We start from the raw sequence: 14,514 nt of genomic DNA, 5'->3' as shown, positions 1-14,514 counted from the left end.
AACTCCACAGTCTCCTTGCTTTTCACCCCGCACCTGCCCGCGGCCTCCCGGGTGTGGGCGCCACCCCTCACCCCACCGCATGGCTCCCTCGCTGGCGGCCCCCACCATCACAGAACAGATCGGCCACCCATCCAGTCTCAGTTAGGGTCCTGTAGGGCCCTCCCAGCATCACGGCACCCTGCCCCTTCTCGTCTCATCTTCACACAGCAGCCCGGCTTCTAAGCACGCACTAGACCATGTCACTCACCAGGTCAAAATCCTACAGGAATTTCTCAACATGCTTAGAATTTTTTAAAAAAGATTTATTTTATTTATTTGAAATACAGAGTTACAGAGAGAGGTAGAGACAGAAAGAGTCTTCCATCCGCTGGTTCACTCCCCAATTGGCCACATAGTTGGAGCTGCGCCGATCCAAAGCCAGAAGCCAGGAACCTCCTTGGAGTCTCCCACGTGGGTGCAGGGGCCCAAGCACCTGGGCCATCTTCCACTGCTCTCCCAGGCCATAGCAGAGAGCTGGACCGGAAGTGAAGCAGCTGGGTCTTGAACTGGCACCCATACGGGATGCTAGTGCTGCAGGCAGCGGATTCATCCGCTATGCCACAGTGCCGGCCCCTAAAAGATCTCTAAAAAGTTTGTTGAATATGTGTATTATGAAAAAAATCCTAAGGTGCAAAAAAAAACAAAAAACAAAAAACAAAAAACCTGTTATCTTCTTATCTTCTAATTTGACTTTCTTCACTACTTGAAGTTCCCTCATAGTTGACACAGTATTAATCAGATCGGTCCTACCACTTGGAAGTCATGTGTCAATGTCCAGAAATTACTGGCGTGACTTCCTGTTTGCCACACTCCGCCTAATCGAATCCGTGGTGTCCTCGGATCCGAAACTGTCCTCTCTCCTGTCTCAGGAGTTCCCACCGCTCCAGCTGAGCCCCAGCTGCCCGGCTGAGCTCTAGGTCGGGGCCCCCGGGGAAGTCTCCCTGGCTCTCCGGATCGAGATCCCAGGAAGGTGGTAATGCCCACAGGCAGGTGTACGGCTGCTGGACAGTACAGGGCAGCCGCGGCTGGCTGCCTGGGCATCAGCTGACCCACCAGGGGTCCCTCCGCCCTTCCCTGGAAGGCAGGAACCAGCCGAAGTGGCCAGGGGAGGCCTGGTGTTAAACAAAGGATAGTGGCTGTCTGGTTGTCAGCAGGGGAGGCCTGGTGTTAAACAAAGGATAGTGGCTGTCTGGTTGTCAGCAGCCCTGGGGGTCTAGGCGACCTCCTGCAGCAGGGGGCCTCATCCAGCCTCTGCCCTGGAGGCTGGGACTCTGCCTCTCATGCGTTACCCTCAGGCCGTCCTGGGTCCCCTTGTTCCTCAAACACTCCTGCTGGGTCCTGCCTCAGGGCCTTTTCATCTCCCTAGGACCTAGGTGCCCACATTCTTGTGTGACTCTCACCCATTCCCATCTCTTCTCAGCCAGGTCTACCTGGCAGCCCCATAACAACTCTCTCCAGGGGCCGAGGCATGGTGGGTAAAGCTGCTGCCTGCAATGCCAGCATCCCTTACGGGTGATGGTTCGTGCCCCGGCTGCTCCTCTTCTGATCCAGCTCTCCGCTATGGCCCGGGGAAAGCAGTGGAAGATAGCCCAAGTGCTTGGACCCCTGCACCCATGTGGGAGACCTGGAAGAAACTCCTGGCTGCTGGCTTTGGATTGGCACAGCTCTGGCTGTTGAGGCCTTTTGGGGATTGAACCAGTGGATGGAAGACCTCTTTTCTTCTTTTCTGTCTCTCTCTCTCTTTCTCTGTAACTCTGCCTCTCAAATAAATAAACTCTTTTTTTTTTTTTTTTTTTGGACAGGCAGAGTTAGACAGTGAGAGAGAGGAACAGAGAGAAAGGTCTTCCTTCCATTGGTTCACCCCTAAATGGCTGCTACGGCCGGCGCACTGCACCAATCCGAAGCCAGGAGCCAGGTGCTTTTCCTGGTCTCCCATGCAGGTGCAGGGGCCCAAGCACTTGGGCCATCCTCCACTGCCCTCCTGGGCCACACCAGAGGAAGTGGGGCGGCAGCGCTAACGCAGCTGTAGATGTCGTGGGCGTAGTCATCTCATCAACACCAGTCAGTGCCATGGAGGGGGGTCATTACCATCCTGGGAGGGGGGAGGCGCGCAGGGCCTTTGTGTTCCCCCCAGGAGGCTGTTGCCCATCTGATAGAAGATGCTTCAAAGCCCTGGACTGGAAGAGGAACAACCAGGACAGAATCCGGCGCCCCAACCAGGACTAGAACCCGGGGTGCCGGCGCCGCAGGTAGAGGATCAGCCTAGTGAGCCGCAGCACCGGCCAATAAATAACTCTTAAAAAGAATTCTTTCCACTTCCCCTGTGCCAGTCACCTGACATCCACACGCTGCTGCATCTCTGACAGCATTCATCTCTCCGGAAGGTGTATTTGATGTTCACCTGTGTTCTGTCACCCTGCCACGCTAACGTGGCCGACATACCAGCAGACACTGCTGAAAGATACAGTAAACACCACTTGAAAATTTGGAAGGAACAAGTCCTAGGACAAACGGCACAGGTTTGCTGTGTGGAATGTAGCTGTACAGTGGGATGAAAATATTAAAGTTCCCAATGCGTCTCCGTGCCTGACAGCACCAGCTTCTACGTCAATCGGGGGCACTGACAGAACGCGTGGAGCCACCAGCGGCAGGAGGCGCCAGGAACCTCATCCTGGACAGCAAATCATTTCTTCTACAAACACCGTGGTAGGTGGTAAAACTGTCCCTGTGACCATGGAAGGAGTTGCTAATGCGCCTGGGAAGACAGCCCAAGTGCTTGGGGCCCTGCCACCCAGGTGCGAGACCCGGGTGGAGCTGCTGGCTCCTGGCTTCGGCCTGGCTCAGTCTTGGCTTCTATGGAGAGTGAATCAGTGGAAGCAAGATCTCTGTGTCTCTGTCCCTCCCTCTCTCACTCTGCCTTTCAAATAAATAAATCCTTAAAGGGAGGGAGGGAGGGAGAGAGGAAGGGAGGGAGGAAAGGAAAGGAAGGAAGGAGAGAGAGACAGAGGGAGAGGGAGAGGCAGAGAGGGAGAGGGAGAGGCAGAGAGGGAGGGAGAGGGAGAGGGAGAGGCAGAGAGGGAGGGAGAGGCAGAGGGAGAGGGAGAGGGAGAGGCAGAGAGAGAGAGGGAGAGGGAGAGGCAGAGAGGGAGGGAGAGGGAGAGGCAGAGAGAGAGGGAGAGGGAGAGGCAGAGAGAGAGGGAGAGGGAGAGGCAGAGAGGGAGGGAGAGGGAGAGGCAGAGAGAGAGGGAGAGGGAGAGAGGGAGAGGCAGAGGCAGAGAGGGAGAGAGGGAGAGGCAGAGAGGGAGAGGGAGAGGCAGAGGGAGAGGCAGAGAGGGAGAGGGAGAGGGAGAGACAGAGAGAGAGGGAGAGGCAGAGAGAGAGGGAGAGGGAGAGAGGGAGAGAGGGAGAGGCGGAGAGGGAAAGGCGGAGAGGGAGAGGGAGAGAGGGAGAGGCAGAGAGAGAGGGAGAGGGAGAGGCAGAGGGAGAGGGAGAGGCAGAGAGGGAGAGAGGGAGAGGCAGAGAGGGAGAGAGGGAGAGGCGGAGAGGGAGAGGGAGAGGGAGAGAGGGAGAGGCAGAGAGGGAGAGAGAGAGAGGCAGAGAGAGAGGGAGGGGGAGAGGCAGAGAGGGAGAGAGGGAGAGGCAGAGAGGGAGAGGCAGAGAGGGAGAGAGAGAGAGGCAGAGAGAGAGGGAGAGGCAGAGAGAGAGGGAGAGGGAGAGAGAGAGGGAGAGGCAGAGAGAGAGGGAGAGGCAGAGAGAGAGGGAGAGGGAGAGGCAGAGAGGGAGAGGCGGAGAGGGAGAGGGAGAGGGAGAGAAGAAAGGAAGGAAGAAGGAATGAACACAACAGGAGGACTCCAGGAGTTGGAGGCAGGAGGCCGCTGGCGCCAGGTGACTCCATCCTCCACCTCCTACGCCAGCAGGAAGTGGGGGCGGCAGCGCTAACGCAGCTGTAGATGTCGTGGGCGTAGTCATCTCATCAACACCAGTCAGTGCCATGGAGGGGGGTCATTACCATCCTGGGAGGGGGGAGGCGCGCAGGGCCTTTGTGTTCCCCCCAGGAGGCTGTTGCCCATCTGATAGAAGATGCTTCAAAGCCCTGTTGGCCTGCGGATGGGCTGGTTTCCTTTTAACCAGGAGGGGAGCATTTCTGCGCTGACTGGCTGCCAGTGGCAGCTGAGACTGGCAGCTGCGTTTGTCCCTGGGGAGAAGGGCACGCCTTCCAAAGGCATTGCAGGAGGGCAGGGAGTGCTGGCTGCTTCCTCTTCGGATTTATGACGGCAGATGTCAAGTGGGCCCCTCAGGCTGGTGATTCAACGCTCTGGGTTCCAAGAGATGTCACACCTCTGACCTCTCCCCAAGCCTCCCACAGCCCTGCCTGCACCCCGCTCTCAGCTGGAGACTTGCTCCCCACTTCCCTGGAGGCACTCAGAAGAGATCTTCCTCACAGCCCCACCCACACCTGCGCACCTGCTCTCCCTTCTTTCCTGGTTCTGCTGCGGGTGAACTGTCTGCTTAGGGCCGATCCCACCGCCTCCCACCAGCGCATGACAGCCCCAACGTTCTTCCCTCTCTATGAGTGTTCATTTCCACCAGCTTGCAAACATCCCAAGCTGCAAGCTAAGGAACAAACCCAGACCAAGCAATAAAAGTCTCTCTTGACTTGACAACACCTACCAGCACAGGGCCTCTGCTTCTGCTTGCAACAGCCTCCAGTCTCCTAGGTGTTCAGCCCCAGCTGCCCACTGGGACCACTGCTGTCAAGGGCACTGGTGCCCCCGACGTCCACAGCCCACGATCAGTGCCCATCTTCCATTTGTTCCCAGGAGCATCCAGTGTGGCTGGCGGTATCTTTGTCTGGCTTCCGGCATGCCAAGTGCACTGCTCCTCCTTCTACTTCAGGGCAGCCATTCCTGGCCTCCTTCACTGCACCCTTCTCCTTGGTTCCTGCCCCTAGGTGCTGGTCTCAGTACCCAGACCTTTTTCTCGATTGTCAGCCACACCCTTGGGGATCTTACCCAGACTCCTGACTCCCCAACTTATACCTCCTGACACAGATCTGTTCAGCCCTGGCCAACACGCTCAGCATCTCCACTGGGACGCGCACCACTAACCTAAACGTAGCCCACACTGAACTCCTGCTTTCCTCCTCCGAATTCTATCAGATACCCACAACCAGATCTTCCAGTCAGCAAATGCCACCTGCATTCTTTCTTTCTTTCAAAGATTTATTTACTTGAAGGGCAGAGTCACAGAGAGAGAGAGAGAGAGAGTTCTCCCATCCACTGGCTCACTCCCCAAATGACTGCAACAGCCAGAGATGCACCAATCCAAAGCCAGGAGCCAGAAGCTTCTTTGGGTCTCTCACTCAAGGGCCCAAGCACTTGGGCCATCTTCTACTGCTTTCCCGGGCCACAGCAGAGAGCTGGATCAGCAGTGGAGCAGCTGGGACTTGAACCAGCGCCCATATGGGATGCCGGCACTGCAGGCGGCAGCTCTACCCGCTACGCCACAGCGCCGGCCCCGCCAGCTGCGTTCTTACAGCGGGTCAGACCCAAAGCTTCGTGATCATCTTTCACACCTCTCTTCCTGCATCAGGAAAGATCTTTGCATAAACGTATCCAGAAGCTGCCTCTTGGCAGCAGCACTGCCACCACCCCAGCCCTGCACACGTCACCGCCCTCTGTGGGACAGCCCTGCTGCCCCTCGTGCTCCCTTCCACCTGTCACCCTCACACCCAGAGGCACCCTTCCAAATCCAAGCTGGATCCTGCCGCCCAACTCCGCATCCCGCTCAGCAGGTAACCTGCCGCTCTTACCATCATCTCCCGACCTGCCTCACGATCTGGCCCAGTCCCTCTCGGAGCTCAACTGCGCTCCCTGCTACAGCTCCAGTGGGACTGGGCATCCCAACTCAAGCTGACATTTAAACCCCAAAGTTGTGGATTGATGGCACTCACAGGGTGGAGACTAGATCCAGTTGTTGTTCAGGGGGTGGGTCTAGTGGGAGGTCCGTGGGTTGCTGGGGCCGCGCCTTTGCGAGGGGGTTCTTGCCCGCTGAGTCTGGCCCAGCTGCTCTCCGTCTGCTCGGTGTCCTCTGTGTACCCCTCCTTGTGCATGGGTTCCACCTCCCACTCCTCTCACCAGACCCCAGGCTGTGGGGCCAGCCCAGCTCCGACTGTGAACCCACGAGACACGAGTGGAGACAAACTTTTCCTCCATGACGAGCTCCTCTCAGACACTCTAGCAGCATGAGAAGCTGAGACGCACTCCTCCCTGCGCAGGAAGGGCCACCTTCGCCTTGGGAGTGTGCTGATGCCCCACATCGCAGGACGAACCCACTGCTCCAAACTCCTCTCGAACGTGAGAGAGGCGAATGTCAGAGAGGTGACAGGATCCCACCCCACCACCTCCTAAGCCATCTGCTCTCTTCCTTTCTGTCCCACTTTATTTTTCCAATCTCCTTCCCACCCGACATGTTTTATAATTATTTATTTACGGGCAGGTGTTTAACACAGCAGTCAGGACGCTGGCTGGGACATCCACATCCCACACTGGAAAGCCTGGGCTCCGGGCCGGGCTCTGCTCCCAATTCTGGCTTCCTGACCATGTGCACCCTAGGAGGCAGCACGTGACAGCTCACATAGCTGTGTCCCTGCCACCCATGTGGGAGATCTGGGTGGAGTCCTGGTTCCTGGCTTCAGCTTTGTCTAGCTTTTTGACGGAATAAAGCTCTTCATTTTAATCGAGTTAAACTTAATGATCTTTTCTTTCATGGGAAATTTTTTTATGCTTGTTTACAAAATCTATTCTCTCCAAGTCATAAAGATATTTATTTATGCTTCCCCCACTCAGACACACCATGGTTTTACCTCTCACATGTAGGTCTATGATCCATTTGATTTAATTTTTGAGGATGGAGTGAGAAAGAGGTCAATAATCCTTTCACATGAATCTTCAATTACCCAGAATCAGTTATCAAAAAAACTATCATTTCCCCACTTAATTTTAGTAGCATCTTGGTTGCTGAGCAGGTTACCTTACAGGTATTTGTGGGTCAATTTCTGGGCTTTCTATCAAGTCCCATTGATTTTTTATTTGACAGGTAGAGTTATATACGTGAGAGAGAGAGACAGAGAGAAAGGTCTTCCTTCCATTGGTTCACCCCCCACATGGCCCCTACGGCCGGCACACCGCGCTGAACCGAAGCCAGGAGCCAGGTGCTTCCTCCTGGTCTCCCATGGGGTGCAGGGCCCAAGCACTTGGGCCATCCTCCACTGCACTCCCGGACCACAGCAGAGAGATGGACTGGAAGAGGGGCAGCCAGGACTAGAACACCGCGCCCATATGGGATGCCGGTGCCGCAGGCGGAGGATTAGCCAAGTGAGCCACGGCGCCGGCCCCAAGTCCCATTGATCTTTGATTCTATCCTTGTACCACACTACTTACTATTTTACTTATTTACTTAACACTTAACTTTGCATTCCTAGAATAAACCTAACTTGGTTGTGATTTATTACCATATTTATGTACTGTTGAATACAACAAAATATATATTCAACTTACACTAACTTTTTTAAAAGAAATTTTTTTTCTATTTAAAAAATGTATTTGCAAGGCAGACAGAGTTCTCTCACCCACTGGCTCACTCCTCAAAAGTCCACAATGGGCAGGGCCAGGCCGGGCTTGAGCCAGAAGCCAGGAGCCAGGGGCCTGGGGCCAGGGGCCAGGGGCCAGGGGCTGGGAACTGCATTCGGGTCTTCCACGTGGGCGGCAGTGGAGCCAATGGAACACACTCCATTTGCTGACATTTTGTTTGGAACTTCCGTGTCTGTGTCTGAGAGACTGGTCTTTAATACTGAGTTTCTTAAAATATCTTTATCAGGTTTTGGTGTCAAGGCTGTGCTTGCCTCAAGGGAGGCTGACAAACACACACCCCCTCTCCATTATCTTAAGAGTCTATGGGCCAGCGCCATGGCTCAATTGGTTAATCCTCTGCCTACGGCGCTGGCATCTCATATGGGCACTGGTTCTAGTCCCGGTTGCTCCTCTTCCAGTCCAGCTCTCTGCTGTGGCCCAGGAGGGCAACGGAGGATGGCCCAGGTCCTTGGGCCCTGCACCCGCATGGGTGATCAGGAGGAAGCAGCTGGCTCCTGGCTTCAGATAGGCGCAGCGCCGGCTGTGGTGGCCATGTGGGGGGTGAACCAGCGGAGGGAAGACCTTTCTCTCTGTCTCTAACTCTACCCGTCAAAAAAAAAAAAAAAAAAAAAAAAAAAAGTCTATGTAGGATGGGTATCACTTCTTTCCCAAAAGGTTGGCAGAACTTACAGCTCTGCCGTTTGACCTGGGGGGTTCTTTCTGAGAATTTTTAATTCATGGAGGCAGTGTTTTAAATGAAGGATTGTTCAGCTTTTCTAGTTCTTCTTGCATACCTTTTGATAACTCTTTTTTTTTTTTTTTTAAGGAATTTCCCATTTCTTCTTTCCCGAACGTATTGGCCTAGGGTTGTTCACGACTTCCTCTTGCGATCTTTTAAATGAACGTGCACGGTGTTTGTAGAGATCCGCTGTCCTGGTACTGATGAACCTCGCTTTTCTCCTGCTCCGTCTCCAGCGTCTGCTGAATTTCTCAGCCTTTTCAAAGACGTAGTATTAGTCGTGGAGCCTCTCCACAGAATGTCATGTTGCTCTTTTCATCTCCTCCCTCCTGTTAGGCTTCCAGGTGACCCTTTCTTATTTTTCTGGTCAAAGATCCCCTCGGGGACACCTGTCCTCAGCACCCACTTCACACGGCAGCCCTCTCGCTCCCACTGGCCTGGGCACGCATCACCACTCCGCGGCCTGAGCGCGTCTTCTCCTTCCTTGTTTTCTACCTCTTCTCTCCGCACCAGAACACAGTTTCCCCGAAGGCCGGGGCGCTGGTGGACCTCGGGCACCGCTGACTCCCGGACTCAGCGTCCGCTCCCTGAGTCCCACGGGAGGCGCGGTCAGCACCCAACACCTGAGGTGCTCCCAGGTAACGTCTGATGCTTGCAGAGGGACACTGAGGCCGAGGCACGACTGGAAACCCAGGTCTCGTGGCCCCTCAGCAAAAGACGGAAGGGGTGGCCAGCCGTGGCCAGCCAACCGGAAGGGCCAGAATCGTCCATCTTGAGCAGCGAGGGCCCTGCTGCACTGCGTTCCTCGCACCCGAACAAGCACGTGGGGCTGCCAGGGTCGGACCGTGGGACACGACCGTGAAGGAACCCCCGGCATTGGCGTCGCCCCATTGCTCTTCGGTTGGTTTCAGACCCAGACCGGGCAAGGACGCTCGCTGGGAGGCGCACGCGGGATGTACGCAGCCGCGTCCTGTGGCACGCGGCGGCTTCCGGCCGCGGGTGCCCGGAACCTAAATTCGGAGGCGTGCGCTTCCGGCCGGAAGGTTCATCCCGACGGTCCCGGAAGCTGCGCTCGCTGCCTGGGTAACGGGCCCTGGCGGCGGCGGCTGTGGCGGCTGTGGCGGCGTGATGGACCTGGAGGAGGCGGTAAGGAGGCGGAGTGCCTGCCTGGCGGCCCCTCGAGCGCCGTGGCCGGAGGGCAGTGAGGCTGAGGAGGAGCGGCGGGAGGACGCCAGCCGGCTGCGCGGCCGGTGTGGGCAGGAGGGCGGCGCGCGGCTGGGGGAGCGGCTGGAGTCGGGATGGGGTCGCCGAGGGCGGAGGGTGAGGCCGCTCAGGTTTGCGGGGCGGCCCCCAGCGTGGCTCCTCGCTCCTGGGCGGGACCACCCCCGGGGCCCCCTGGGTGCTGCAGGGGCGGCGGGCAGAGCCCCAGGGCCCCCAGGACTCCCGCCCGCAGGTGCCCAGCGACCGGCCCAGCACGGGGTCGCCGGAGACGTTACCGAGCTGCCGACAGAAATCTATCTAAATCAATCAATCAATCAATCTATCTGTCTAAATCAATCTATCTATCTATGAATGACACATCTATCTATGAATGACACACTCCGGGTTTCTATCAATCAATCTATCTATGAATGACACATCTATCTATCTATCTATGACACACTCCAGGTCGTCTATCTATGACACATTTATCTATCTAAATCTATCAATCTATCTATCTATCTATGACACATCTATCTATGAATGACACACTCCCACTCTGGGTGTCTGTCTGTCTATCTATCTATCTATCTATGTATCTTTGACACACTCCTTGGAACGCCTATCTATCTATCTATTCTATCTATCTATCTATCTATCAATGACACACTCCAGGTCGTCTATCTATGACACATTTATCTATCTAAATCTATCAATCTATCAATCTATCTATCTATGACACATCTATCTATCTATCTATGACACATCTATCTATGAATGACACACTCTGGGTGTCTGTCTATCTATCTATGTATCTTTGACACACTCCTTGGAACGCCTATCTATCTATCTATTCTATCTATCTATCTATCTATGAATGACACACTCCGGGTCGTTGGAGCGGATTCAGGAGTGCTGGGTATCTGATCAGCGATAAGTCACGTGGCGATAGGCTCTCTCAGAGGAGCGAGGGAGGGCTGCTGGGTGGTTCACTTCTGTGCCCGGCTGCCCCCGAGCCCCCAGCGCCCACCGAAATGCGTGCTGCGCCCAGAGTTGATGCCCGTTACGCGGCCCGAAGAATAAGCAGAAACTTGAAAGAGCTCGCATACGAACGTCTGGTTTCTGGAGCTGGCCTTGAGCACCGCCGAGACGTTGGTCGGGATGCCTGGGTCCCCCTGCTGCCGGGTACCCTGGGGACAGCGCGGTGGCACCCCTGCCACCCAGTGGGAGACCCAGGTTAAGCTTGGGGCTCCTGGCTGTGGCCGGGCCTTGCTTTTCTTCTTGTGGCCATTTGGGGCGTGAACCAGGGCATGGGAGAGCTCTGTCAGTCTCTCTCTGCCGCGCAAGTAAAAATCTTTTAAGAAATCTGGTTCCGGAGCTGGCGCTGTGGGTAGAGGGTTAAGTTTAAGCTTCGCCTGCGGTGTCGATGCTTGGACAGCGGTTCGAGTCCCGGCTGCTCCACTTCTGTTCCAGCTCCCTGCCTGGGAAAGCAGCAGAAGATGGCCCAAGTGCAGGGCCCCTGCACCATGTGGGAGACCTGAAGAAGCTCCTGGCTCCTGGCTTTGGCCTGGCCCAGCCCTGGCTATTGTAGCCATTTGGGGAGTGAACCAGCTCATGGAAGCTCTTTCTCTTCTTTCTGTGTCTCTGCCTTTCAAATAAATAGATGAATCTTAAGAAAGAAAGAAATCTGGTTCCTTGCGGTGAATGTGTGCTTTTAGTGTCCCAGAGGAACTGCAAGTGGTGTTTCTGTACTGATGCGTTCTTACATTTTGTCATTTTTTTCTCACAGCACTATTTCAAGGTGTTTTTTTTTTTTTTAATTTATTTATTTGAAAGGCAGAGTTAGAGAGAGAAAGGTGTGGGGGAGGCTTTCCATCTGCTGGTTCACTCCCCAAATGGTGGCAACAGCCAGAGCTGGGCTGATCTGAAACCAGGAGCCAGGAGCCTCTTCTGGGTCTCCCACACAGGTGCAGGGGCCCAAGGACTTGGGCCACCTTCTACTGCTTTCCCAGGCCACAGCAGAGAGCCAGATGGGAAGTGGAGCAGCCGGGACTGGAACTGGCTGTGGCATGTGGGTACTGCAGGCGTAGCTTTCTCCTGCCATGCCACCATGTCAAGCCCTTCAGGGATTTTTTTTTTTTTTTTAATAAAAACTCATCTTTGGGTCGGCGCCGCGGCTCACTAGGCTAATCCTCCGCCTAGCGGCGCCGGCACACTGGGTTCTAGTCCCGGTCGGGGCGCCGGATTCTGTCCCGGTTGCCCCTCTTCCAGGCCAGCCCTCTGCTGTGGCCAGGGAGTGCAGTGGAGGATGGCCCAGGTGCTTGGGCCCTGCACCCCATGGGAGACCAGGAGAAGCACCTGGCTCCTGGCTCCTGCCATCGGATCAGCGCGGTGCGCCGGCCGCAGCGGCCATTGGAGGGTGAACCAACGGCAAAGGAAGACCTTTCTCTCTGTCTCTCTGTCTCTCTCTCTCTCTCACTGTCCACTCTGCCTGTTTAAAAAAAAAAAAAAAAAAAAAAACCTCATCTTTTTTCTAGCTTACCACTACATTTTTGACTTCTTTCTTTTTGCTAACAGACTGTGTCTTAGTGATTTTTAGCACCAATGTGGTTGCTCACTACTCAGAAGACTGAGTCGCCCTTCTTGTTCGCAGTGTCTCGCGGAGAGCTTTTCGATGTTCTGTGCTTTCGTATTTATCGGGTGAGATTGCCAGGAAAGCTCTGTGCGGAACTGCGCAGAAATGCAGGGTACACAGTGTGGGGCGTGTTTGCCGGTAACACCTTTTCTCTCCTCTTGTGCAGAGAGAGTTTCAGGAGCGCTGTACTCAATGTGCTGCTGTCTCGTGGGGTCTTACTGATGAGGGCAAATATTACTGCACATCTTGCCACAATGTTACAGAAGTAAGTAACATATCCTTTATGAATTTGCTTGGGATTTAAAAATTGCTATTTTAGCCTGGTATGTTCCCTGGCTTCCAAAGAACGATGTATTTTTATCACTCATGCAGCATACCCAATTCCAGGAAGGATGACAAGAAGTCATCCAGTGCTTACACATGAGCCAAGGGTCTGTGAGTTAGATTGAGGATCAGTTTTTGAAATTATGTTGAGCTACATTTATCAGTGACTTCCTGATTCAGGGCTTACGGGAAAGGAATTAAAATTGTACTGAGAAAGTGCTACATTTATTTTTATTAGTTAATTCTTGACGGTTTTTAATGTGTTGTGTTAGCTTAGAGATTTGGAGGATGGAATATTAGATCGGTGACTGTTGAGAGTATCAGAAATAAGTGTTACTAACATTTTCTCTTTCTTTAGTGTTTTACAGATTACAAGGCTTTCTTTTTATCTTGTTTTCTCATAACTGGCAGAGAAGCACTGTTAGACCTATTTATGGGTGCAACAAGTGGGGCTCACCAATTGAGTGGGCTTGCCACAGTTGCTCCGTTATAAGGTGGAACCAGAACTTGAACCTGAAGCTTCTAACTCCAGTGTTTATTTTATCCCGTCCACTTGCTGCTGCTGCCAGTGCCGCTTCTTCCTCTCCCTCCCCCTGCCCTCCTCCTCTCTTGGTTTACTTCTGTTTTATTGACGAGGAAACTACAGCTCGGAGATTCCAATTATCAGTCCTTTAGGGCTTGATAGATTGGGGGGGTCCAGGATTCTTTTCAAATTGTAAGATTTCCACATGGGCTCCAAGATATCTCCTAACTAAGAGTCAGGTGCCTCTCTTCTGACCCAGATGTGCTCTGCTGTCTTGCTGCTCTGAGCTGACGGCACTGAATGCCCCCCCTCTAAAGAGAGAAAGTCTCCGTCCTAGAAAGTTGCCAGAAGCTCTCGCTGGATATCGTCTCCTGTTTCGTCTCTGCCTGGTAGATGTGAAGCATTGGCTGGCGCTTTCTGTGCAGTCCAGTAGAGGTGTTTCCAACGTCTGCTGGGACTTCTCCACACACCCGTCCTTTCACAGGGTCACTTCCATTGAGATACAATGGTTTCCCTTTAAATCTGTGCCTGGGTCTCTTCCTTTAATTAAAAGGATTTTTTTATTAAAATAGAACACATTTCATGTATCCCAGCATACCTGCTTCTTAAGATAGAGACTGTCACACTGTCCAGTGAACCTGGGAGGCAATGCTGCCTGCATGCTGGGAGCGTCAGGTGGTAGTTCCTTATCAGGGACCACATCTGCAGAGCGGTGTGACCAAAATAATGCAGGATGTAGACCGTCTACCGCAGGACAGACAAGCCCTTCTCTGTAGAAAAGCGATCCACTCGAAGTCTGCAGAGCCAGGAAGGAATAGTCCTTTCACCATAGGGGATTAAAAAAGGCAGATTTGAAAATGAGAAAACTGGTTGTGTAGACTTCTGCTTCTGGACAAGGTAGAGTAGCAGGGAGCCTAATGCCACTGGCTCACTTCACGTTTGGAAGACTGTCGGCCCACATGGAATAACCTGTGAAGAATGTGGGCTTCTAGAAGGTGGGCAGCGTCTTTGTAAAGGCCCAGAGCGTAGCTCCCTGCTTGCCCTCCGTGGTAGGCAGGGCTGTGTGTTGAGCGTTTTCAGTGTTTCCTGTTGTGTCTGTGGCGATCCTCACATACTGTTCACCTAGAATGCGACATAGTTGGTGTTCCCTTGAGTTGTGCAGTGCAGTGCTGGTGAAACCCAGTGGGAGGGGAGTGGCCAGTGAGTCACACAGGAGTGGAAGCCAGGGTACAGCTTGTCTGACTTCTCTGTCCCTTTCCTTGCCTACAGCTGCCTCTGCAGTTCTCCAGGCCTTCCACTCTGCTTGGAGTCTAGTCAGTTTAGATAACAAATATTTTTGGTCAGTATTTCATGGGCATTTAGTAAAAGTATAGGTTAGAATTGTGTGAGTTTAATAGATTTTTATGATTATAAAAGCAGTGCA

General features: G+C 53.8%; 1 protein-coding gene and 1 long non-coding RNA gene across 3 annotated transcripts in view; one reads left to right on the top strand and one right to left on the bottom strand.

Moving 5' to 3' along the window:
- Nucleotides 1-304: 304 nt before the first annotated feature.
- On the bottom strand, nt 305-7,118 carry LOC127487522 (uncharacterized). The gene is made up of 3 exons (XR_007914400.2): nt 5,852-7,118; nt 2,374-2,493; nt 305-662 (listed from the first exon to the last, which is right to left on the bottom strand). It is a non-coding gene; the product is annotated as an uncharacterized lncRNA (long non-coding RNA).
- Nucleotides 7,119-9,436: 2,318 nt separating this feature from the next.
- The window catches only part of TAF1B (TATA-box binding protein associated factor, RNA polymerase I subunit B), a 69,756-nt gene continuing 64,678 nt past the window's right edge, over nt 9,437-14,514 (top strand). For both annotated transcript variants that reach the window (XM_008249995.4, XM_008249993.4), the window contains exons 1-2: nt 9,437-9,555; nt 12,411-12,509. In XM_008249995.4, the coding sequence (XP_008248217.2) occupies nt 9,538-9,555; nt 12,411-12,509 (117 nt within the window). In that variant the 5' untranslated portion in view covers nt 9,437-9,537. The remainder of the gene's footprint in view (nt 9,556-12,410; nt 12,510-14,514) is intronic.

This window comes from Oryctolagus cuniculus, chromosome 2 (genome assembly GCF_964237555.1).
Source record: "Oryctolagus cuniculus chromosome 2, mOryCun1.1, whole genome shotgun sequence".
Taxonomy (NCBI): Eukaryota; Metazoa; Chordata; class Mammalia; order Lagomorpha; family Leporidae; genus Oryctolagus; species Oryctolagus cuniculus.
The sequence above is the reverse complement of the archived record's forward strand: the minus strand, read 5'-3'. Positions and strand labels throughout refer to the sequence as shown.